This window comes from Macaca fascicularis, chromosome 10, assembly GCF_037993035.2.
Source record: "Macaca fascicularis isolate 582-1 chromosome 10, T2T-MFA8v1.1".
NCBI lineage: Eukaryota > Metazoa > Chordata > Mammalia > Primates > Cercopithecidae > Macaca > Macaca fascicularis.
In genome coordinates, this window is record NC_088384.1 from 105,584,797 (window position 1) to 105,607,790 (window position 22,994).

General features: G+C 48.0%; 1 protein-coding gene and 1 long non-coding RNA gene across 4 annotated transcripts in view; one reads left to right on the forward strand and one right to left on the reverse strand.

Annotated features, from left to right (window-relative positions):
• Positions 1-966: 966 nt before the first annotated feature.
• The window catches only part of PTGIS (prostaglandin I2 synthase), a 67,821-nt gene continuing 45,793 nt past the window's right edge, over positions 967-22,994 (reverse strand). For both annotated transcript variants that reach the window (XM_005569323.5, XM_045363101.3), the window contains exons 6-10: positions 20,974-21,155; positions 11,102-11,270; positions 9,965-10,146; positions 7,853-8,004; positions 967-4,887 (exon numbers count right to left, since the gene is read on the reverse strand). In XM_005569323.5, the coding sequence (XP_005569380.3) occupies positions 4,743-4,887; positions 7,853-8,004; positions 9,965-10,146; positions 11,102-11,270; positions 20,974-21,155 (830 nt within the window). In that variant the 3' untranslated portion in view covers positions 967-4,742. The remainder of the gene's footprint in view (positions 4,888-7,852; positions 8,005-9,964; positions 10,147-11,101; positions 11,271-20,973; positions 21,156-22,994) is intronic.
• LOC135965669 (uncharacterized) lies at positions 11,746-22,628 on the forward strand. 2 transcript variants are annotated; one of them, XR_010578729.2, is made up of 5 exons: positions 11,746-11,902; positions 13,745-16,226; positions 18,124-18,437; positions 19,192-19,392; positions 21,870-22,628. It is a non-coding gene; the product is annotated as an uncharacterized lncRNA (long non-coding RNA). The 2 variants fall into 2 exon arrangements; XR_012419533.1 differs by lacking the exon at positions 18,124-18,437.

Below are 22,994 nucleotides of genomic sequence, written 5' to 3' on the forward strand. Positions count from 1 at the left end.
TCCAGTGAATTTTAAAGAGAGCTTTTGTGTTGTCTGCTTGTTACCAGGGTCTGCCCCAAAGGCCTCTAATGCAGCGGTCCCCAACCTTTTTGGCACCGGGTACTGATTTCATAGAAGACAATTTTTCCACGGACCCAGGGGTGGGGGTGGGAGTATGGTTTCAGGATAGTTCAAGTGCATTACGTTTATTGTGCACTTTATTTATATTATTATTACATTGTTTGAAATAGTGAGCTAATTATACAACTCACCATAATGTGGAATCAGTGGGAGCCTGCGCTTTTTTTCCTGCGACTAGATGGTCCCATCTGGGGGTGATGGGAGACAGTGATAGATGATCAGGCATTAGATTCTCATAAGGAGGGTGCAACCTAGATTCCTCGCCTGTGCAGTTCACGGTAGGGTTCGCCCTCCTATGAGAATCGAATGGCGCCACTGATCTGACAGGAGGTGGAGCTCAGGCAGTAGTGTGAGCGATGGGGAGCGGCTGTAAATATACATGAAGCTTTGCTCACTTGCTCGCCATTCACCTCCTGTTGTGGACCCCAATTCCTAACAGGCCAAGGACCTGCACTGATCCGTGGCCCAGGGGTTGTGGACCCCTGCTCTAATGGGTACCCAATCCCTCTGCTGCCAGGAGGAGGATCACTGAAAGAAAGATCCTGAACACTGTCTCAGGCAACAGAGGGGCCTGCATTTGAATCCCAGGTCTGCTACTTCTTATCCACGTGTTCTTGGGCAAACCACATCACCTCTCTGACCTTCAGTCTTTTCCTCTATAAAAACGGGGATACTCATCTATGCTTTGGAGGGTGGGTAAAGGTGTGACTCAATTCTATCTGTGAGAGGCCTGGGCCCAGAGCAAGGGACAGAGTAGATGCTCTGTGCTCTCCTGTCCCAGGAGCTGACCTCACCATTCCAGGCACAGCCAATGCCCTCCATCAGAATCACACTCAGAGGCAGTTCCACAAACAAGGATGGTTTAATAGATTTCAGCATGTTTCCACTTGACAATGTTATACGAAAATAGAATCTTTATTAAAATAGCAAGGCATAACAATCACTGCTACTCAGGAAACACTGTGTTTATTCTTTTTAATCATCAAAATCAATGACTTTGGGCAAGACCTGTGAACTCTCAGAGCCTGTTTCTCCATCTGGGGAACAGGCAGGTAGGACATTGCCAGCTGCCTGTGAGTGGGGGCCACTGGTGGGAGGAGATGGCCCTAGTGGCCCATGTGATGAGCAACTTACTCCTCCTTCTGTCCCTGGAGAAGTTCAGGGAGATGCCAGTGTGACCTTAAGGCAATGCTAACACTTGCTTATCTCGTTTTGTAACAGAGAAGAGATAGCTGTCAGCCTTGGCCACACCAGCATGAAGCACCCCTCCCCAGCAAATTTATTTTTCTTTTTTATGGTCACTTTATATTTTTGGCAGCGAGTGATACATGTTATCCACTATTGGCAGCAATTGGGGAAAAAAAGTTCCTTTTAAAAACGAAGTTTAAAAAGCGAGTCTGTTTAAAGGAGAATATTCAGTAAACAACAATATTAAAATATAGCAAATAATAGTAATAATAATCACAGTGGTAAGGAAACACTTCATTAGGTCAGCTTAAGAGTATTTTATTCTTGGCCGGGCGCGGTGGCTCACGCCTGTAATCCCAGCACTTTGGGAGACCCAGGGGGGGCGGATTACAAGGTCAGGAGATCGAGACCATCCTGGCTAATACGGTGAAACCCCATCTCTACTAAAAATACAAAAATTAGCCAGGCATGGTGGCGGGCACCTGTAGTCCCAGCTACTTGGGAGTCTGAGGCAGAAGAATGGCACGAACCCGGGAGGCGGGGCTTGCAGTGAGCCGAGATCACTCCACTGCACTCCAGCCTGGGCGGCAGAGCGAGACTCTGTCTCAAAAAAAAAAAAAAGAGTATTTCATTCTTGCCACTGAGCTTAAAAAAGAAAGAAAGAAAGAAAGTATTCCTAACGTATGTCCAGCAATTTTGATTCTTAAGCAAGGGATGAAGAAATGCAATGGCATCCAGGTACCTTCCTAACTAGCATGTAGCAGGTAGCTAACCCACTCATCTCTCCCTCTTTTCTTTATAGCTTCTATTTTTTTTAGAAAAAAAAAAAGAAAAAGAACGATTAAAACAAGGGTAGGTTTAAATCATCGTCTCCTGAGCTGCACTTCAGTATCTCAGGTAACAGCTGGAGCTGCCTGGTGGGAGCACGTCTTTTCCTTGAGTGTAATTCACTAATGACTGTGGCTCCAAGGAGGTGTGACCTTTAAAGGGGATTGGCCCTTCTTTGAAGGCAGGTGAGAATCTAGTCTCAGTGACAACCCAGCCTGATTTGGAAGGGGGGAGTCATAAGGGTTTTCCCCCAGCACACCAGAGTTGCAGCCTGCGCAAGACCTTCCATAGCTATTTCTGCCAGCTTGCTTCCTTCCCTTCCCAGCCATGATGAGGTAACTGAGGGTTGCCAGGGAAACCGGCTCTGTCCTCCCACTGGAGGCTGCCAGCTCTGATTTCCCGCAGAGTTAAGAAGGAGGCGGCAGTGGGGGTCACCCAGGCGTGAAGATGGGTTTCCCTGGGGATATCCCGCCTCCTGCCAATCACAGTGTCTCTCTGGGAATCCTGGGGGTGCCTGGAGGTTGAGGCCCAGGGAAGCCCCCAAACCCCAGTGCTCCTCTGAGAAGAGACAAGCCTCTGGGACATTCAGAGGTCTAGGGTTCTTTTCTCTCCCTCCAGCTAAAGCTCATTATGTGTCTTACGATATGTGCCCATGTTTAGGTGCCTCTGGCTCTGCCAGCTCTCTGAAGCCAGAAAGAATTGCACCATCACCAGCCCCCTTGAGCCCAAGGAACAGGAGTTGCCCACCCAGCATTTGCTCCTGGGACAGTGAATCTGCCTGCTGAGTTCTACAGCTTATGAACTATGTGGCCCCAGGCAAGTCACCTCACCTCTCGGTTTTCTCATCTATGAAGCGGGCACAACCCTCCTTCTCTTCACAGAGATGCTGTGAGGAGTAGAAATACTGTCTATGGGGCCTATCGCAGGCATTTAAAGGGCCTCAACAGACAGGACCTTATATTAATAAAACTAGGATCATAAAAAATGTTTGCAGGCCATTTTTCTCTTTAAGCTGTTTTTTATTTTAATTAATTAATTTATTTATTTATTTACTGAGACAGAGTCTTGCTCAGTTGCCCAGGCTGGAGTGTCGTGGTACAGTCTCATCTCACTGCAACCTCCACCTCCTGGGTTCAAGCAATTCTGGTGCGTCAGGCTCCTGAGTAGCTGGGATTACAGGCGCCTACCACCACACCCGGCTAATTTCTGTATGTTTAGTAGAGACGGGGTTTCACCGTGTTGGCCAGGCTGGTCTTGAACTCCCAACCTCAAGTGATCCGCCCACCTCGGCCTCCCAAAGTGCTGGGATTATAGGCATGAGCCACCATGCGTGGTCTAGGCTTTTTGTTCTAAAGCTGGGGCAAAGGCAAATTTTCATCACTGATACATTTGTTCAAAGGGTGGTACACTCAGGCTGGGTTGGACCAATTAGCTGGTCCCCACCACCTCTTACAATGTCACTTCTAAGAGTTAGAACAGGGTCTCACACTCAGATGCCTTCAGTGCCAGGAGGCGCTGTGAACGCAGAAGCAGACCCGGTCAGAACCCTGGTGAAGCTGAGAGCACGTGTCCCACGTAAGGGAGGCAGCTGCCATTCAGGTCTGGCCAAGAGTTACCCTTGGGAATGTGAGCCCAGTGTGGTCAGATAAACCAAGTTTTCAAGAGAAGCTGGACGTTTTGAATGAACTCTCCCAAAGATGATAACAACTAAGGTATTTTCTTTAAGTGCAGTCCAAATAAAACATGTCTGCAGACTGGATCGTGACCACAATTGGGGCTTCTGCACTAGAATGCATGAAATTGGCACCTTCTTTTTTAGCTTGACGTGTCTAAGGAGTCCTGGCTGGCTCCTTCCAGCCATCTTGTCTGGGCTGTGTCTTCCTTAGCTCCCTACCTGAGTACTGACACTGAGAAAGCCCATCCCATCTGGTGCCTGTCACTCTAGAACAGAGAACTCCACTCCTCAGAGCCCAGGGTTTGGAGGGTGTCCCTGTTCTGTGCCGGGAATGCATCAGCCTTGGGGGAAGCTCTCCTGCATTTTCTCAGGTAGTGTGAGCAGTGGGGCAATCCGGCAAATGGGGCGCCCAGGGAAGCAGATCTTCTAAGGGATTCCTTTGGCTTTAGCTGGTTTAAGGATGATTGGGGGACTGACTGCTGAATGACATCAATGGACAGACTGCTGGTCCTGAATGGCCTTTCTGTGGCCAGCATCTGCTTTGACTGGATAAGGCCTGGGCCATGCTAGCTGATAAGAACTGGGAAGGTGACCCCTCCAGGAGTTGGGGACAAAGCAGTGAGGATTCCTAGTCCTGCCTTGTCTGAATAGCCTTTGTGAATATCACGAGGTGAGAGGAACGAGGTGAGTTGGGAGCAGACAAAGCCTGATTTTGGAAAGAAAACTTTGCAGCAGATAATCCATAGAGCTTCCAATGTCTTTCCTTCGTTCACCCTCTCTTAACTTTTCCCACCTCTGGACCCAGTCTTCTGGGAGAAAAGCAGGGAAGTGGTAATGCTAGCACCTGCACCCAAGCCAACTGTGCACACAGAAAGCTGGGAGGCTGGGGCAGGCTGAGCAGAGGCGAGCACGTGGATCCATCTGCTCCCTGTCACGGGCGGATGCGGTAGCGGATGGGCACGTCATGTTCTGGCTGCATCAGACCGAAGCCATACCTGCTGAGGTCAAACTCAGGGATCTCCACATCTGCGTTGATCAGCTCCAGGTCCAAGTGCACCAGCACGAGGAACACAAATCTGCAGAGAAATGGCATGGAAGGTGTGAAGGAGAGGAGTAGAGCAGGGGGTTATTGGCAATAAGGCAGGGGAGGCATGGCTGCCTCCTACGTCTGACACCAACTTTGGGAAAAAGGAGAAGAAGAGAAGCGTGAGGAAGCTGAACAAATGCATTTGCTGCTCACCACATCTGCCAGGCCCCTGTAAGGTTAGGCAGACCCATGGATGAGTTCTGGTGAATGGGCTGTGTGCAGAAGTGGCCTGTGCCACTCCCGTGTCAAAGCATTCACGAGCCAGCGTGTGGCTCTCCAGCTGTCCCTCCTGCCTGGCAGCCATGCAGGCTTCACGTTGAGGTAGCAGAGCTGAAAGAGGGAAAGAGCCTGGCCCGAGTCTCTGCACAGAGTGGGGAACTCCCCCCAAACCCACAGCTGATACCGCGTGAGCAGAACTGCACCTCTGTTGGTAAAAGCCACTGAGACTCGGCAGGTGCAGAGCTGAGCCTATGCTGATTAAATACAGCAGCTCCTCTGGATCCTCCAGTCCACGCCCTTCCCCGCCTTTCTCCAAACTCCTGGAACCCTCGCTGTCTATCTTGGCCAGGGCTGCTGCTAACCCTTAGATGTCTCTGTGAGATTAGAAACAGGCATCGCTCTCTCAAGACATTTTACTGCCATCTCCGAGAAAATTGTCCTAAATAGACCAACTTTGCAAGAACAAGTGCTCTCTACCGCCATCTTCTGAGAAAACTGTCGTACTAAACATTCGAAGCTGCCATGCCTATGATGTAATCAGTGCCCCCATAAACATGGAGCCAGCCCTACGGATGTCAACGGTTGCTGCCTCCCTGCCTCATCTTACAATGCCCATGTTCGTAAGGGTCAGGAGAATATCTCATAACTCTTTTCCCACCACTATTCCCTACCCCAACCCAGGTGCCCGATGCAGGACTGAGCACATGGCGGGGATTCTTCTGTCTCACTGAAGGAGTGAAGAAGAGGGCAGATGAGGAGAGAGGGGGGTTAACACTCTGGACAGAAGATCTGGGCTGGGCCGCTTATAGGAATGTGGCCCTCGCCAAGTTCTTTCTCACTCTGGGTCTCGGTTCTCCCATCTGGTCAAAGAGGGGGAAGGCAAGTTGAGACTCTTCCAGCTCTGAGGCTGTAGGATACTAGAGGGTGAGTTTCTATGGGATGGCAGTTTTGTGCCCACCCCTGGATTTGAACCCTGGCACCTCCACTTCCTGGGAACACGGCAAATGATCTGACCTGTCTAGACTCAGTTTTAGATGGACCAGCAGGGTTGTCATGACAATTCAGTGAGATAAAAATAACAACAAATTAGCTAATTTATTGGAACACTGTGCGCTAGGCACCAGCTAAGCATTTAGTACCCGCTATCTCTTCATATCTGTCCAAAAAGTTGATGAGGTAGGAACGCCAATCGGTTCTGCTCTAACACTTGTTTTGAACAGGTGAATTTGTTCCAATAGGATTGATATATTAGGGCACCATTTGAATATAATGCAAGTTTCACATTTGCTCACGTGCAATTTCACTTGTGAGAAGCATGAAGTAAATACAAAAAACTGCACCCAGCTGAACCTGGCTGTGCAGAAATCCATAAAACATATACACGTGCACACAAAAGCATCGATCTACAGCCACGGTCATTACAGCACTTACATAGTTCTTAGCCATGAACATGTGTAAAACTTTATTACCATTTTTTACTGGGTTCTTCTCTTTTTTTATTTTTAATGTGTCACTGATGAGGTTTTTGAGTGTTGGGCCCCAGTCCCCCTTTTCCCCTAATCCCTGCAGGTTTTTCTTTTCTTCTTCTTTTTTTTTTTTTTTTTTTTTTTTGAGACAGAATCTCACTCTGTCGCCCAGGCCGGAGTGCAATGGTGCGATCTTGGCTCACTGCAACCTCTGCCTCCCAGGTTCAAGAGATTTTCCTGCCTCAGCCTCCTGAGTAGCTGAGATTACAGGCATGCTCCACCACGCCCAGCCGATTTTTGTCTTTTTAGTAGAGACAGGGTTTCACCATGTTGGCCAGGCTGGTCTCAAACTCCTGGCTTCAAATAATCCACCCACCTCGGCCTCCCAAAGTGCTGGGATTACAGGCATGAATTCCTGCAGTTTTTGTTGCATGATTTCATACAGCAAGGTGATTTTTAGGAATGCATATGAGCTGTATTATGCTCATAATCAACTCCATTTTCTTGAGGAAACTGAGGCCAAAGGTCAATGTAACATGCCCATTCACTTAGCATAATGCATGCATATTAATAATAATATTAATAATTATGATAATAATTAACATTTTTCAAATGCCTGCAATGAACCAGGCAGTGGGTTAAGAACTTAGAAAGATCCAGCTCATTTATCCTGACACTCCTGGGGTGTAGTTATAATCAGAACCCTCATTTTACAGTTGAGGAAACAGAGGCGCAGAAGGTAACCCAGCTTATAATTGCACAGGGGCTGGACGGAGGACAGGGCAAATGTCATAACCTCGGTCCAATCTGTTTGTGATCTTGGTGGCCAAAGCTCCTGGGGTTCAAAGGAGATAATTTATGAGACTTTCGGCCCCACAAGCATTAAAATAACCAACTGGGAACAGTGAAGTTCGGCCAGTTCCTAACACGAAGTTCTGAACACGCAGCAGCAGCTGCAGACGGACAGCTAAGGTCAGCTGAAAGGAATGTCCAGTATTTGGAATCCGGACACCAGTCTTGGAGGGAAGAACCTGCTGCCAGATCTGATTATTTCCAAAAGAAATCCGAAATCTGGCTTTTTTACATGAGCTCTTCTGATTTTTAAAAGCACACAGTTGTGAAACCACAAATAAGAGATGGCTCACGGGCTGTCCGTGTGGAGCCTCTGCCAAACCATTCTCCTGGCTGAGCCTTCAGTCCCAGGAGAGAAGGGCCCGTATCAACCAGGGGATCAGGAGCCACCCTGGACCCGCCCTGGGCCCCACTCACTGTTTGATGCTGTTGACTGCGTAACTCTTCCCCAGGCAGTGATTGTGCCCCGCTCCCCAGGGCATGTTGTAATTCTTCAGCCGTTTCCCATCCTTGTAAAAGTCTTTCTTCTCTGATCCGTCAGGGTTCAGGAATCGGTTGTATTTAAATACCTGAAACAGGAAGAAGGTCCTCTTCTGACCCCATTCCCAGAACAAGCCCAGACCAAGAAAAATGTATGAGGATGTTCCTGACAGTCATGTTTATAGGAGGGAAAAACTGGAAACCATATACAGGTCAATTGATAGGGGACTGGTTAAAAAATTATGGCAAAAGGTTTGTGTGTACTGACATGGAAAGAATTTCTACAATTGGTTGTTGAGTGAAAAAAGCAAGTTTCAGAATAGTATATATTGTATGATCCTATACACACACCAGTCTTTTCATGGTGTGTGAATGTGTTGTGTGTATGCCTGTAAAGCCATGAAAACAATTCACAAGGCACACTCCAAACCGTGGTTAGAGAACTCTGTAGAACTGGAGAAGAAGGGAAATATATATTTTTTACATTAAAGAATATATTTCTCTGTATTTCTTTATACTCTATGATATATATTACTTTTGTAATGTAAAATAAAAGAAATTAAAATATTTTTAAAAGAAAATCCCAATTTCCTTTGGTTACACTACACAGTGGTAAGGCAAGGTTGTACCTGAGCACAGAGCTTGGCATGCAGTAGCTGCTGACTGAAAGATGGGTGGAAGGATAGGTGAATGAACCAGTGGATAGATTAAGAGATGGAAACGTGGATGGGAAGATGAATGAATGGAGGGATGGATGGATGGATGGGTAGATGGGGTGGATGGACGGATGGGTAGACAGGTGAATGAATGGGTAGATTGATGGGTGGATGGGTGGATGGATGAATACATGGATGAATGGACAAATGGATGGATGGATGAGTAGATGGGTGGATGGGTGGATAAGTAGAAGAATGGGTGGACGGACATATGAGTGAGTGGGTGGATGGACGAATGGATGGGTGGATAAATGGATGAATGGGTGGGCGGATGAATGGATGAATGAGTAGATGGATGAATGGACGGATGGATAGATGGGTGGATAGATGGATGGATTCATGGGTAGGCGGGTGGATGAAAGAGTAGCTTGGTGGGTGGATGGGTGGATGGATTAATGGATAGGTAGATGGACGAGTGTGTAGATGGATGGATGGATGGATGGATGGATGGATGGATGGGTAGATGGGCGAGTGTGTGGATGGATGGATGGATGGATGGATGGACAGATAGATTAATGGATGGATGGGTGAGTTTGTGGATGGATGAATGGATAGATGGATGCATGGGTAGATGGGTGGCTGGATGGATAGATGAGTGGATGGGTGGCTGGATGGATAAATGAATGGGTAGATGGGTGAATGAAAGGGTAAATTGGGTGGGTGGATGGATGAATGGATGGGTGGATGGATAGATGAATGGATAGGTAGATAGGTGAATGTGTGGCTGGATGGATGAATAAATGGATAGACAGATGCATGAGTAGATGGATAGATAGATGAATGAATGGATGGATGGGTGAGCATGTAGTTTAGGGTCTGACACACAGTAAGTACCCAATCTGTTAGCAATCGTGAAAGTTTACTTCTTCTCAAAGTCTGGGGAGAGGGAAGAGTGTTGAGAAACTGACACTATAACATTCTGAAATAAGGAAAATGGCTCAGCTATCACAAAGCACTCAGTGTGAATGAACATCCCCTCATGTCCTAGGGTTCCTCAGAGACCCTTGAACATGAGGGGATCTGGGTCTGCCTCCAAGAGAAGCTGTGAAAAAAGGTAGGAGCCAGAGAGATATCAGAAGGCTGGGGAGAGAGTGGGGCCATCAGTATCTGCTTCTGCATGATCTCATTTAACCTTCCTATCAATCTTATGAGGCAGGTACTATGACGAGGTCCATTTCACAGGCGAGGAAGCAAACACAGAGGTGAAGCAATCTAGGCCATGTCACATAGCAAACAAAGAGCAGAGCCAGGCTGCCACTCAGATCTGGCTCATCCCAAAGTCACTGATTTTCCTCCCACAGACCCCATATGACCAGACGCCCCTGCCATTTACCTCTGGGTCTGTGTAGATTTCTGGGTCTCTCTGGGGGCTCAGGAAGGGGAAGAGGAGAAGGCGGTCACCACGTCGCAGGTTGAATTCTCGCCCATCTGCCATGGGCATGGCCAGGTCCACCACAACCTCGCGGGTGATGAAGGGGGCAGCTGTAAGCCTGAGGCTCTCACTCAGCACGCTGTCTGCATGGGGCAGGTGCAAGGAAGGGTCAGCAGGCTATCCCTTCACCTGCTCATATGCCACCCCCAACTCTTATTTTACAGAGGAAGATGAAGAGGCACAGAGAGGGTGCCTGCCTCATCCACACAGTCACACAGCAAGGTGAAAAAGGACACATGATGACATGTGGTCTCTGTGGTCCCTCAGAGACCCTTGAACATGAAGGTATCCAGGTCTGATCCCAAGGTAAGTTGTGAGGGAAGGTGGGAGCTAGGGAGATACCAGAAGGCTGGGGAGAGAGTAGGGCCATCAATCTCTGTTCCTGCCTTCCCGGCATATATTTCTCTTCTGGAAACGGGCCCCTGGTTTTCCTCTAGGGTCCACCCCTCTCTCACTCTCAGGGGTTAGACTGCTGATTCTATGCTCAACTCCTGGGATGAGGCTGTGACTGGCCAATCACAGCATCCCTCTGAGCCCTGTGATTGGTTCAGGATGGACACATGACCCAAAGAAAGCCAATGAGACACAGTCTTGGGACTCTTGGTGGGAACATTGTAAGAGATGCAGAGTCTCACAAAGCCAGGAGGAAGTCAGCCTTGAGCTGCCAACAGCTACTGCCAGCCTGAGACTGGGGTCAACCCAGTGGGATGACAGGTGGAGAGGAACTGAGTAGTCCTGACAATATTGTTAAAGTGCCTGGATCCACCTGTGCCTGAAGCCAGTCCTTTGGACTTTTTAGTGACATGTCTCAAAGTACCTTTTCACCTCAGTCAATTGAAGTTAGGTTTTCTGTCACTTGACCCCTAGTTGAGACTGGAGTATGGAGATGCCAGGTGTGTGAAGATAGGAGGCTCAGGGAGACCCTAGGTTGGAGGACACTGATGGACTCTGGAAGACAGGAGCCCATGTTGGGGAGGACTTTGGGGGTCCATGATGACGCAGTCTTAGGAGCTATCTTGGAGGGTGTGACCATCTCACCAAGCACAGGCGTGCCGTCTAGAACCTTCTGTGGGAGGGTGGTCATCTGCGAGACAGGCTGCTCTGCTTCCCAAAGGATACTCTCGAGCTCTCCACGGACAGCAGCCAGGGCTTCAGGATTCTTGAGAAGGAAGAGCAGGAGCCAGAAAGCAGCGGGACCCATATTCCCCTGCAAGGAGAAGGGCCCCTGTTATGTCATTATGAGGGCAGAGCTGACTCGTCTCTGCCAGGGACACGGCCCGGGCCAAGACAGAGGGGCCAGTAGGCCCGGGCTCCCACTGCTGCCAAATGCCCGGGAATGGCAGTGTCTATCTCCAGCCTCAGGACATGGCCAAAACTACTCTGTGGCCCAAAATACCTACTTCAGGACCACTCATGGCATCCCTGACTGTGTGCAAAGTCACTAATTCTAGGTCACACAGGTAATCTTCATAGCTAATCAGCAAAACAGTGTCAGTAATAGGAACAGCGTGTATCAGTTAAGACTGTTCACATCTGAGAATGATCACATTGTTGGCCCCAGTTCTTCACCAATCCCAAAATCCCCGCTCCTTACCATGTGACTTTGCCGTTCCTCCATTCAAGGGCCAGAGTGTATTTCCCTGTCCTTTGAATTTATGCTCAGCCGTGGACTTGCTTTGGCCAACAGAATGAGGTGCAATTGAAGGAACAGCCACTCTACGCCTAAGCCGCGAGAAACTTTGTGTTTCCACTTGCCTGACAAGCCCACTGATCCCAAGAGAAGGATGAGAGACTCATGGACAGAGCTGAGCTGCCCCACTGAGCCAGACCCACAGTCCCGTGAGTTAAATAAATGCTGATGGGTGTATGCCACCGAGTTGCTGTGGATGTTTGTTAGGCAACAATAGCTAACTGGTGCGATATCTAAAGATTTGCTTCCAAATATAATCATTCTCAACGTGGTCTGGGATGCAAAAAGTTCTCTGTATGCTTTGTATCTTAAAATTCTTTCAGTCACTTGAAGAATAAATGTGTGTGTGTTGTATACATATAAAACAAAGTCACAATCATCATTGATGACTGAAAGCTATGAATAAAAATTATTTAAACTTTCCAATAGATAAACATTTAGGAAAATGAGTGGAATTTCTTGCTTCAAGGCTTCAGTCTTAGCTGAACATTTTCATACACATTTTAGCTTCAGCTCTTTGGTATGTGGCTAAAATGTGTATATGGCACCCTTTAGTGATCCAGACATGGGTAGAATACCAACTAATCTCAATTTGGGGGAAGGTTTTTGTCTGCCATGACTATCCTATTCAATCATAATAATGGAATATTAAATCATCATTACATATCATGTTTACCCAGTAATTTCATTACAGACATAATTACACATGGGCAAAAGAACATATGCACAAAGATAATTATTGCAGTGCTAATGTAATAGAAAAAAGCTGGAAACAACCTCCATGTCTATCAATAGGAGATCAATGAGATAAATGAAGATCCATCCATTGGATGATGATGCAGGAAGTCATTAAAAAGAAGCCAGCTCTGTGTGTACTGATGTGGGACTGTAGCCAAGACACACAGAAGCATGCAAACAGCAAGGTGCAGGGTGGTGGCTCAGCATGCTGCCATTTGTGTGTTTGTTTAAAGAGAAATATACATGAAGAAGCACAGACCATCCCTTTTTTTGAGACAGGGTCTTGCTCTGTCACCCAGGCTGGAATGCAGTGGCACAATCATAGCTCACTGCAGCCTTGACCTCTTGGCTCAAGTGATCCTCCTGCCTTAGCCTTCCAAGGAGCTGGGGCCACAGGCACATGCTACCCAGCTAAGTTTTGTTGTTGTTGTTGTTGTTGTTTTGGTAGAGATGGAGGTCTCCCTGTGTTTCCCAGGCTGATCTCAAACTCCTGACCTCGAGCAGTCCTCCTGCCACAGCCTCCCAAAGAAGCATAGACCATTGCTAAGAGACACCAGAAACTGGTAACTGAGGTTACCTTGGGACAGAAGCTGGGAAGACAAGAGGATAGGGAGGAAGGAGGCTGACTTTCCTTGCAAATACCCTTTTAAACTGTTCAAAAATTTTTAATGGACACACTAATTTTAAGTGAAACAGAAGGCACCCAGGCTGGAGTGCAGTGGCGTGATCGTGGCTCACTGCAACCTCCACCTCCTGGGCTCAAGTGATCCTCCTACCTCAGTCTCCCAAGTAGCTAATACAAGCATGCACCACCATGCCCGGCTAATCTTTCTATTTTTTGTAAAGATGAGGTCTCACTATGTTTCTCAGGCTGTATTCAAATGATTTCTATAGTGATGTACAATGTCATGAGAAATGCTCATGTTACAGTATTAAACCAAATAGAAGGTTAGATTAAAACAGCTGCATGATCTTAACCACAGAAGAAAAATGTACGGGGGAAAGCTGGAAAGAAATGCACCATAGCATCAATGATGGTGAGATGAATTGTGCCTTCCTCTTTAGTGCCCATGAGGCCATGAGGCCAGGAGGCACCACACTCCTCTGCTCAATACTTACATCATGCAGGTGCCATTATTAGGCCTTTTACTGAAAAGGAAAACGAAGTACTCCCTGGTTGCTACCCGCTGCCCAGCATATAGTGGAGGCTCACTGATATTTGTCAAATAAACATCTGTGTACCTTTGGATCAGAGGTGGAGCTCCAAGACAGCCTGGGAGGTGGACTGGAAGATCCCTGGACTGAGACCAGGCAGAGGTGGGTTCAAATCCCAGCTCCCCACTTTCTGTGACTGTGGACAAGTCATGTCCCCTTTTGGGTCTCAACACTGGGGGTAACATTGCCACCTCCTGGGTGGTCGCAAGGGTCCAGTGAGGCTGAATGCAAGCAATCCCACACGTGTTGTGCCCAGAGTAGGTGCTCAGAAGTGGTTACCCCTCCCCAACTGGCCCCTCCCCTGGATTTGAGAACAAGTCAGTGGGGGCCTCAGGCCCTTTCTGAGAGTTCTGCCAGCACCTCAGGTCCAGCTGACACAGCGAGGTCACTTGCTGTCCATCACTTAAATAGCCAGGCAAATGGGGGTGATAAATAATTCAGCACTGGCTTAGCTCAGCGCCAAGGCCATTTTATCTGGCCCAGATGGTCAGATGGGGGCCACCGCTCATTAATTACCAAGCAGGAGTGGAACACATGGGCCCTTGGCTATCTCTGCTTGCAGGAAAAAGCTGTGGCAAGTTAGGGAGGTGACCAAGACTGCCTTCTACCCAATTGCACAGATGTGAGTGTGTGTGTATGTGTGTGTGTGTGTGTGCACGCAACCATAAGAGATCCTGAATTTGCCACCCTGGAATTTGAGCTTTCACCCATGGAGACTTGCCTCCGTTTACTCAGGAAGACACTTCTCATTTGTCCTCATTCCCCCCTACTGCAGCCAAAGGCCATGACCCAACAGTGCCACCCCCTGTTCTAGCTTTCCTGTGAATGGCAGCAGCAGACCTCTGGGGGGCACTGACTACGGGCCAGACCACACCTTTGGCGATTCACATGCTCCTTCTTGTCGCCTGCTGACCACATGGCCCATCAGTGGGAGTGGGGGACTCCCACTGCCCGTGCCTGCCTGCATCCACTTCCTTGTCTGTGGGTAACAGCACGCCACTTTCCTTCGTAAAACCACCTCCTCTTAAATCTAAGTCTGTGTAGGTCATCCAGGACTGACTCATCCTTCCAGACTTCAAGTGTGGGCATGGGACCCAGGCAGAGGTCGCATGAGTGATCCACGCAGAGGGGGGCATGTGACATGGGCTGGGCCAGTGAGTATCAGGCTTGGGAGCTGTGCTAGAATTTAAGGGAAGGGAACCCTCCTCCATGGGATTGCTAAATTGCATGGAGCTGCTGGAGGCCATTGTAGCCACCCCCCAGGAGACCCTCTGAGGATGCAGCTCGGCAGAAGGGAGACCTGAGGGATGGGAGTCACTCTTTTATTCTTTTAATTTTTGTGATTTAAAAGATTCCAACGGAATAAAAGAATACCCCAAGTGTGATAATGATGTGTTAGTGTAGGTCATAAATTGTAACAAATGTGCCACTCTGCTGAGGGACACTGGTGATGGAGAGGCGAGACACTGGGAGAAGGCGGCTAAGGGGGGTCCCTGCACCTTTCCTTCAATTTTGCTGTGAACCTAAACCTGCTTTAAAAATAGAGTCTATTTAAAACAAACAAACAAAAGCCCTACGTGCAATGTGGGATTGTGGATTGGCTCCTGGAAGAGAAAAAGGATATTAGTAGAAAAACTGGGGCAACGTGAATGAAGTATGGACTTTAGTTACGAGCAATGTCCCAGTGCTAATTTCTTAGCACTTGATGAATGTATTGTAGTTATGTAACATTAGGGAAAGCTGGGTGAAGGGTATTTGGGAACTCCCTGTACTATCTTTGCAACTCTTTTATAATCTAAAATTATTTCAAGATAAAACTACTGAAGACAAACAAAAACAAAAACAAACCCAACCTTCTTTATAGATGGTGAAACTGAAGCCCAGAAAAGTGACTTGTTTGAGGTCACACAACTAGTTTAGTGGCAGAGCTGATACTCCACCCAAGTCTGTCTGACTCTCAATACTGTGGTTTTGCTTTTCACCCCGTTGTCAAATGCTTCAAGGATTCTTCTCGATGATCACTATCTCAGCGGAGCTATCTGCAGGCCCAGCAGCTCCCGTGGCCCCCTCCCCTACCTCTCAGGACCACCCAGGAGTTTCCAGGGATGTGTGGCCGTGGCTGCTGAGGATGTGATGGGGTGAAGGCCAAGCCAGATATGAGGAAGGAAGAGAAGGATCAGATGTGATGGATGGGGCTGAGGGACATCATGACAATCAATGGTTTCAGTCCTGGCATTGCCAGATCGGTGGGCTCAGAGCTGGGAGGGAAACCTGTCCTGTGTTTGCAAACTCTCCTCCATCTGCCCCCCGCCACCCCACCCCACCTTCCCTTACAGCCTCCTCTTCCCCCTGGCTGGACCTTAGGTCTCGGCCCACAGGGTCCTCCCTGGATGCCCGAGCCTCCCACTGCCCCTTCCATCACTCTCGATTCCAGGTTCAGGGGTTCTGGATTCATGAAGCTGTTGTGAGGATCCTATAAGATGATGTTTGCAAAGTGCTCAAGAGGATGCTTGGCCCAGGGTAAGTGCTCAGTATCTTTTGCGATTATTATTCCTGACTCATCATCTCCGACCTGACAGCAGCAATCACAGCTACCATTTTTCAGCCTCTCCGCAGCATCTGACCCAGCTTCCCATTACTGCCTCTCCCCCCACCTTCCTGGCCCCTCCTCCTTACCTTTCCCACCACTGGAGAGCCCCAGGGACGCCCCCTTCTTCACCCATCCTTGCCCGCAGTATCTCTTCCAGTCCTGAGGCTTTAAACTCCTCTATGCTGACAACTCCCAAGCCTGGACCTCAAACTTGAACTCCAGACTGTCTTCTCCAGATGTCCACTCTCCCACCTCCATCTCAAATTCAACATACCCAAAGCCAAACCCCCAATCCTCTCCCTGAGACTTCCTCCTCCCACCATCTTCCTCATCTGCCCATGGCTCTGCCATCCCTCCTGTCACTCAGGCCCAAACCTGGAGTCATCCTTGATGGCCTCCCCCAAGGTCCCATCCAACAGTGGATCCTGTTGGCTTTACTGTGGAATATGTTCAGACTCTAACCACCGCCGACCCTGGCCCAGCAGCACCCTCTCTTGCCTGGATCCTGCAATGGCCTCCCCCCTGCTCTTCCTGCCTCTGCTTCCCCACCCCCTACAGTCTCTTGTCAGCGCTGCAGCCAGAATGATCCCTCTAATGCATTAAGACAGGCCAGGATTTTCCTCTGCTCAGAGCCCTCAGCAGGCACCTGTCTCACTCAAAGTAAAAGCCAAAGCCCTCCCCATGGCCTACAGGGACCTGTGTGGTCCTGCAGCTCTGCCTCCCCACCATGTCACCCTCAGTCCTGCCTCAGGGCCTTTGTACTTGCTGCTCCCTGCCCGGGAGCCTTCACTCTATATATTTACATGGTTCACCCCTCACTTCCTTCAGTCTCTGCTCAGATGTCACCTTTCAGTTAGGCCTTCCTGTGCCTGCCTTCCTGCTGCATCTCTTCTCCATAGAACACATTCCCTCTAAAACTTTTTTTTAAAATTTGAGACAGAGTTTTTTTTCTGGAGACGGAGTCTCTCTTGTCGCCCAGGCTGGAGTGCAGTGGCGCGATCTCGGCTCACTGCAACCTCTACCTCCTGGGTTCAAGTGATTCTCATGCCTCAGTCTCCCAAGTAGCTGGGATTACGGGCCTGTGCCACCATGCCTGACTAATTTTTGTATTTTTAGGAGAGTCAGGGTTTCACCATATTGGCCAGGCTGGTCTCAAACTCCTGATCTCAAGTGATCTGCCTGCCTCGGCCTCTCAAAGTGTTGAGATTACAGGAGTGAGCCACTGTGCCTGGCCTCTAATACATTTTAGATGCTTACTTGTTTGCTTGTTTATTTATTTATTTATTTATTTAGACAGGATCTTACTATGTCACCCACGATGGAGTGCAGTGGCACAATCATGGCTCATTTCAGCCTTGACCTCCTAGGTTCAAGCAATGCTCCTGCCTCAACCTCCCAAGTAGCTGGGACTACAACTGTGCACCACCCCACCCAGCTTTTCTACAAAAAAATAAGATTTTTTTTTTTTAGAGATGGGGTCTTGCTATGTTACCCAGACCGGTCTTGAACTCTGGGCCTCAAATGATGTTCCTGTCTAACCTCCCAAAGCACTGTGATTACAGCTTATGTGTTTATTAATTGTCTATCTTCTCCCACCAGAATGCCAGCTCCCTAAAGGTAGGGATTTTTGTCTGTTTTGCTCTCTGCTCTGTCCCCAGCTTCTGGAATGGGGCCTGGTCCATGGCAGGCACTCTAAATATTTGCTGAAGATGTTTATTGAGCACTTGTTATCCGCAAGTCACAGTTACAAAGTTGCACATGTATTCCTGCCTCCTTTCATCTTCATAACCACATCTTAAAGCGAGTGCTACCATCTCCATTTTACAGATGAGTCAACTGAGGTGCTCAGAGGTTAAGTGACTGACTTGCCAGGAAGTGTCAAAATCAGGATTCAAATCCAGGCAGGGAGGTCACAGAGCCTGTGCCAGAAACTTCTAGACCAAGTACCTTCTTGGCTCTGCCCCCAAAAGGCTCTTGAAAAGTTTTCCCACCTGCTTGAATTCTGGACGCTGTCAACGACTCAACCTCAGAGGACATCTTGTCCCCAGCTCCTGCCCAGCTCTCCTGGCCCTGCCAAAGGCTGTTCCCTGGACTTTCTGCCACTCAAGCCCCTCGGCCAGCATCCAGTTTTGCTGACACAGGTCATTTCCACAAGGGTTCTGGGGACACTTTGGAGCTCCAAGTCATCTCTGCACATAAATATGTTATTAGGCACTGATGTGGGGGACAACTGCCAATTAATCCCAGCCCCCACCCCTTGCCAGTCTCTGCCTGCAAGGACAGTTAATGGCTCTGAGAGGAAACTAAAAATAAGCCGCAAGTCGATGGGAGAGGAATTACCCAGAAATGTCAGCCTGTACAACTGTCACTGTCGAAGTGGGGCCAAGAGAAAGATGGGGGGCTTGGGGAACAGGAAAGAGGACAGGATCCAGGCCTGGAGCCCTGCAGCATCAAAGGCCACCCTGTTTCTCTCACTCCAATAGCTGGTCCATGACCAAATCCACCGGCTCTGTCTTCCTGAAATTTCCAAAATCTATCCATGTCCTTATCACCTCCATGGCCACCACCTGACCCTGCCACCACCGTTTCCTCCTTGGTGCCTTGTTTTTGCTTTTGCCCCCAAGATCCTGTCCCTCCTCTGCTCAGAACTCTCCTAGGTCCCCATCTCACCCCCCCAAAAAAAAATCCCAAGTCCTCACTTATGAGGACCCACAAGGCCCTCAGTGACCTCTTCCCTCAGTCTCTTGCCCCTTCCTCACTCTGCTTCAGCTGTGTGATCCAACTCTACTCTGCATGATCCAACCCCAGGGCCTTTGCACTTGCTATTTCCATTATTGGAAGCTTCTATCCCCACATCTTCTCCAAGTCTCTGAATCTAGCTTTCTTATCATCCAGGGCTCAGCTCGAATATCTCAGGGAGGCCTTCCTGACCACCCCGGCTACAGCAGACCCGAAAGTCTCTCTATTCACAGCCCTGTTTCATACTCTAAATATCATCATCTAAAATCACCTTGTATATGTTTCCTGGACTCTGCTCCTTGTCCCCCTGACCCCCCAAATGGTAATCAACACAACACAGAATCTTTGAGGTCTATGGTAAGTACTCAGTGGATTTTTTTTAAAGAGGTGGGATCTCACTATGTTGCCCAGGCTCGTCTCGAACTCCTGGGTCCAAGCGATCCTCTTGCCTCACCCTCCCGAGTAGCTGGGATTACAGGTGCACACTACCATGCCCAGCTTCTTAATGGAACTTCTAAAAAATTCTTCAAAATAACTGGTCTGCACACTTCAAAAAATGTAAAGGTCATGAGAAACAATGAAATGCACAGAAAATGTGACAGATTAAAGAAAACGGGTCAGGTGCAGTGGCTCACACCTGTAATCCCAGCACTTTGGGAGGCTGAGGCTGAGGCTGAGGCGGGTGGATCACGAGGTCAAAAGATCGAGACCATCCTGTCAACATGGTGAAACCCCATCTCTACTAAAAATACAAAAAAATGAGCTGAACGTGGTGCATGGTGGCACGAGCCTGTAGTCCCAGCTATTCAGGAGGCTGAGGCAGGAGAATCGCGTGAACTCAGGAGGCAGAGGTTGCAGTGAGATGAGATCATGCCACTGCACTCCAGCCTGGCGACAGAGTGAGACTCCATCTCCAAAAAAAAAAAAAGAAAACTGAAAAGTCAGAATGACTAAATGCAACATGTGATTCTGGATTGGATGCTGGACCAAGATGAACCAAAAAGGACATTATTGAGACAACTGGCCAAACTGGAATACAGACTGTTTATTAGATAATGATCATGTATCTGGGCTCATTATCCTGAAATTGGTTATTGTGCTGTGGTCATGCAGGGGATGTTCTTGCTTACACTCAAGCAATTAGGGATAAAAAACCATGATATCTGCAACTTATTCACAAATTATTTCAATAAAATAATCCCACTGGGGAAAAGAGAGCGTAAGAGAGACAGAGACAGAGAGAAAGCAAAGGTGGTAAAATGTTAAAAATTGGGGAATCAAGGTGAAGCATATATAAGAGTTCATTAAACTATTAAACCTTTTTATAAATTTAACATTTTTCCAAATTAAAACAAAACAAAACAAAAAGAGGCTGGGCGTGGTGGCACACACCTGTAATCCCAGCACTTCCAGAGGCTGAGGCAGGCAGATCACTTGAGGTCAAGAGTTTGAGTCTAGCCTGGCCAACATAGTGAAACCCCATTTCTACTAGAAATACAAAAATTAGCCAGGCGTGGTGGCAGGCAACTGTAGTCCCAGCTACTCGGGAGGCTGAGGCATGAGAATCACTTGAACCCGGGAGATGGAGGTTGCAGTGAGCTGAGATCAAGCCACTGCACTCCAACCTGGACAACCAAGCGAGACTCTGTCTCAAAAGAAAAAAAAGAAAAGAATACTGAGTGAATTATTCTGTTCATCATGCTGTTTGACAGTAAAGGAAGTCAGGGAACGGGGGTGGGCAGTGGGTATGTGTGCACACACCCACACTCACATCAGCACACACTCACAAAGGCACACCTACCTACACATGCACACACAGGTATAGTCATGTGCACCTGAATATGTGCACAGACATGCACACCCCCATGCACACATACACATTCATATCACAACCACACATGCACACCCGCACACACCCACTTGCACACTCACACTCACCTGTGTGGCCCACAGCTGCAGCACCAGGGCCCGTGCCTGCATCTCCTCTGACACACCCATCTCCTCCAAGTGCAGCAGGTAACTCTCCAGCCATTTGCTCCTGTGGGCCCGTGTGGCCAGCCTGGCTGGGGACAGCAGCTTCCACAGGCGACTTTTGACACTGCACATGTGGTCCTTGTCCCCTGCAGGGACAGAGCACAGAGAGTAGGGGTTAGAGATTCACCACCACACCCAGGGCTGACCGAGCATGACCTCCCATGAGGCCAAGGGACTTCTGAATGTCACTCATTGAGGGTGGGGAGTTCCTGTGGGAAAGAAGCTGTAGGGACAAGCCCACAGCGGGAAGCTCTTTCAATACTGACTTGCTTATTATCTGTCTTACGCCCAGTAAAAAGAAGCAAGGGGTCTTGTCTCTTGCAGGTGGGATCCCAGTCTATTTCAATCACCTCTATGTCCCCAGCACCCAGCCCGTAGTAGGTGTTCAATAAATATGCATTGTATTAGTCTGTTTTCATGCTGCTGACAAAGACATACTCAAGACTGGGTAATTTTTTTTTATTTAAAAAAAAAAGAGGTTTAATGGACTCACAATTCCATGTGGCTGGGGAGGCCTCATAATCATGGGGGAAGGTGAAAGGAACATCTTACATGGCGGCAAGCAAGAGAAAACGAAAGCCAAGCAAAAGGAGAAACCACTTATAAAACCATCAGATACGTGAGACTTATTCACTACAAGGAGAACAGTATGGGGGAAACCACTCCCCACGATTCAATTATCTCCCACCAGGTCCCTCCCACAACATGTGGGAATTATCAGAGCTACAGTTCAAGATGAGATTTGGGTGGGGACACAGCCAAACCATATTATGCATTAAATAAATGGCATTTCTTTCCAGAGCAGGAGAAGGAACACTGAACACCGAACAGCATTCTCCCTCCCCAGGTCCAACCCCAGAGCAGTGCCAGCCCATGTGCATGAGGAGGAGGCCACTGTGAGCTGGCTCAGCACAGCAGCGATCACAGAAAGACATCAGCAACAACCTAACTGACCATCCAGAGAGGGCAGATTGGGCTGGAGTCTCAAACTCAACTCACTCCAGAGAAGGCAGGCCAAGTAAAAGAGAGAGGAGGCCAGAAAGGGGCCATGGCACTTAGCCCACCGACCAGCACTCGGCAGGAGAGAGAAACACCCCAGCATGGCCAGAGGGCCTGTGCTTTCAAAGGAAGCTGAAAATTCAGACAATTATGTATAACCGTCTGATATTTTTTTAAGGTTAGCATCCAAGTAAAAAGTTTTTAATCACTGTGCTGACCACAGAAGCATCTCTGAAGGTCAACTTTGGCCCACAGATCACTGGCGTGCAATCACCATTAAACAGACAATGGTGTGTTTATGTTCTGGAAAAACCATACAGCAGTGAAAGTGAATTAGTACATTTTACATACAGACACAGAGAGTTCCGAAGGGCAGACTGGTAAGAGGATAAAGCCGGGCACTGAAGAATGATACTATTTAGATATTGTTTTCTTTTCTCCTTCTTTTTAAAAAAAATATTTTCATGAACCATACATGAGACTTAATATATATTGTTTTAAAGCTCCAAGGTAATGCTATTTATATGCACAGATATAAAGTTTAAAACAAAAATATAAAATATAAGATTTGGTATTCTCTGAAATCACCCCTTGGAAAACAGAGTCACCTTGGATTGCTCTGAAGTTTCAAAGTATTGGAAACTCCCTCACTGACTCTTCTGAACCACAAGCTGTGTTTCAGGAAGACTCGCCCCAGCACTGATTCTAAACCTGGCTGCACATCACAGGGCGTTTGAAAGGGTCAGAAATGTAGCCTATGTTTTTTTTTTTTAAGTATTTTGGCTTCATTTTCAAATAATATGCTGAATATGTTTAACTTTTAGACTTCAACTTGAGCTCATTGTTTTACATTGAAATGAATGTCACCATTTCAGGTGACATTTCAATGTAAAGCAATGAGCTTACATGTTCAACTGAAATACATT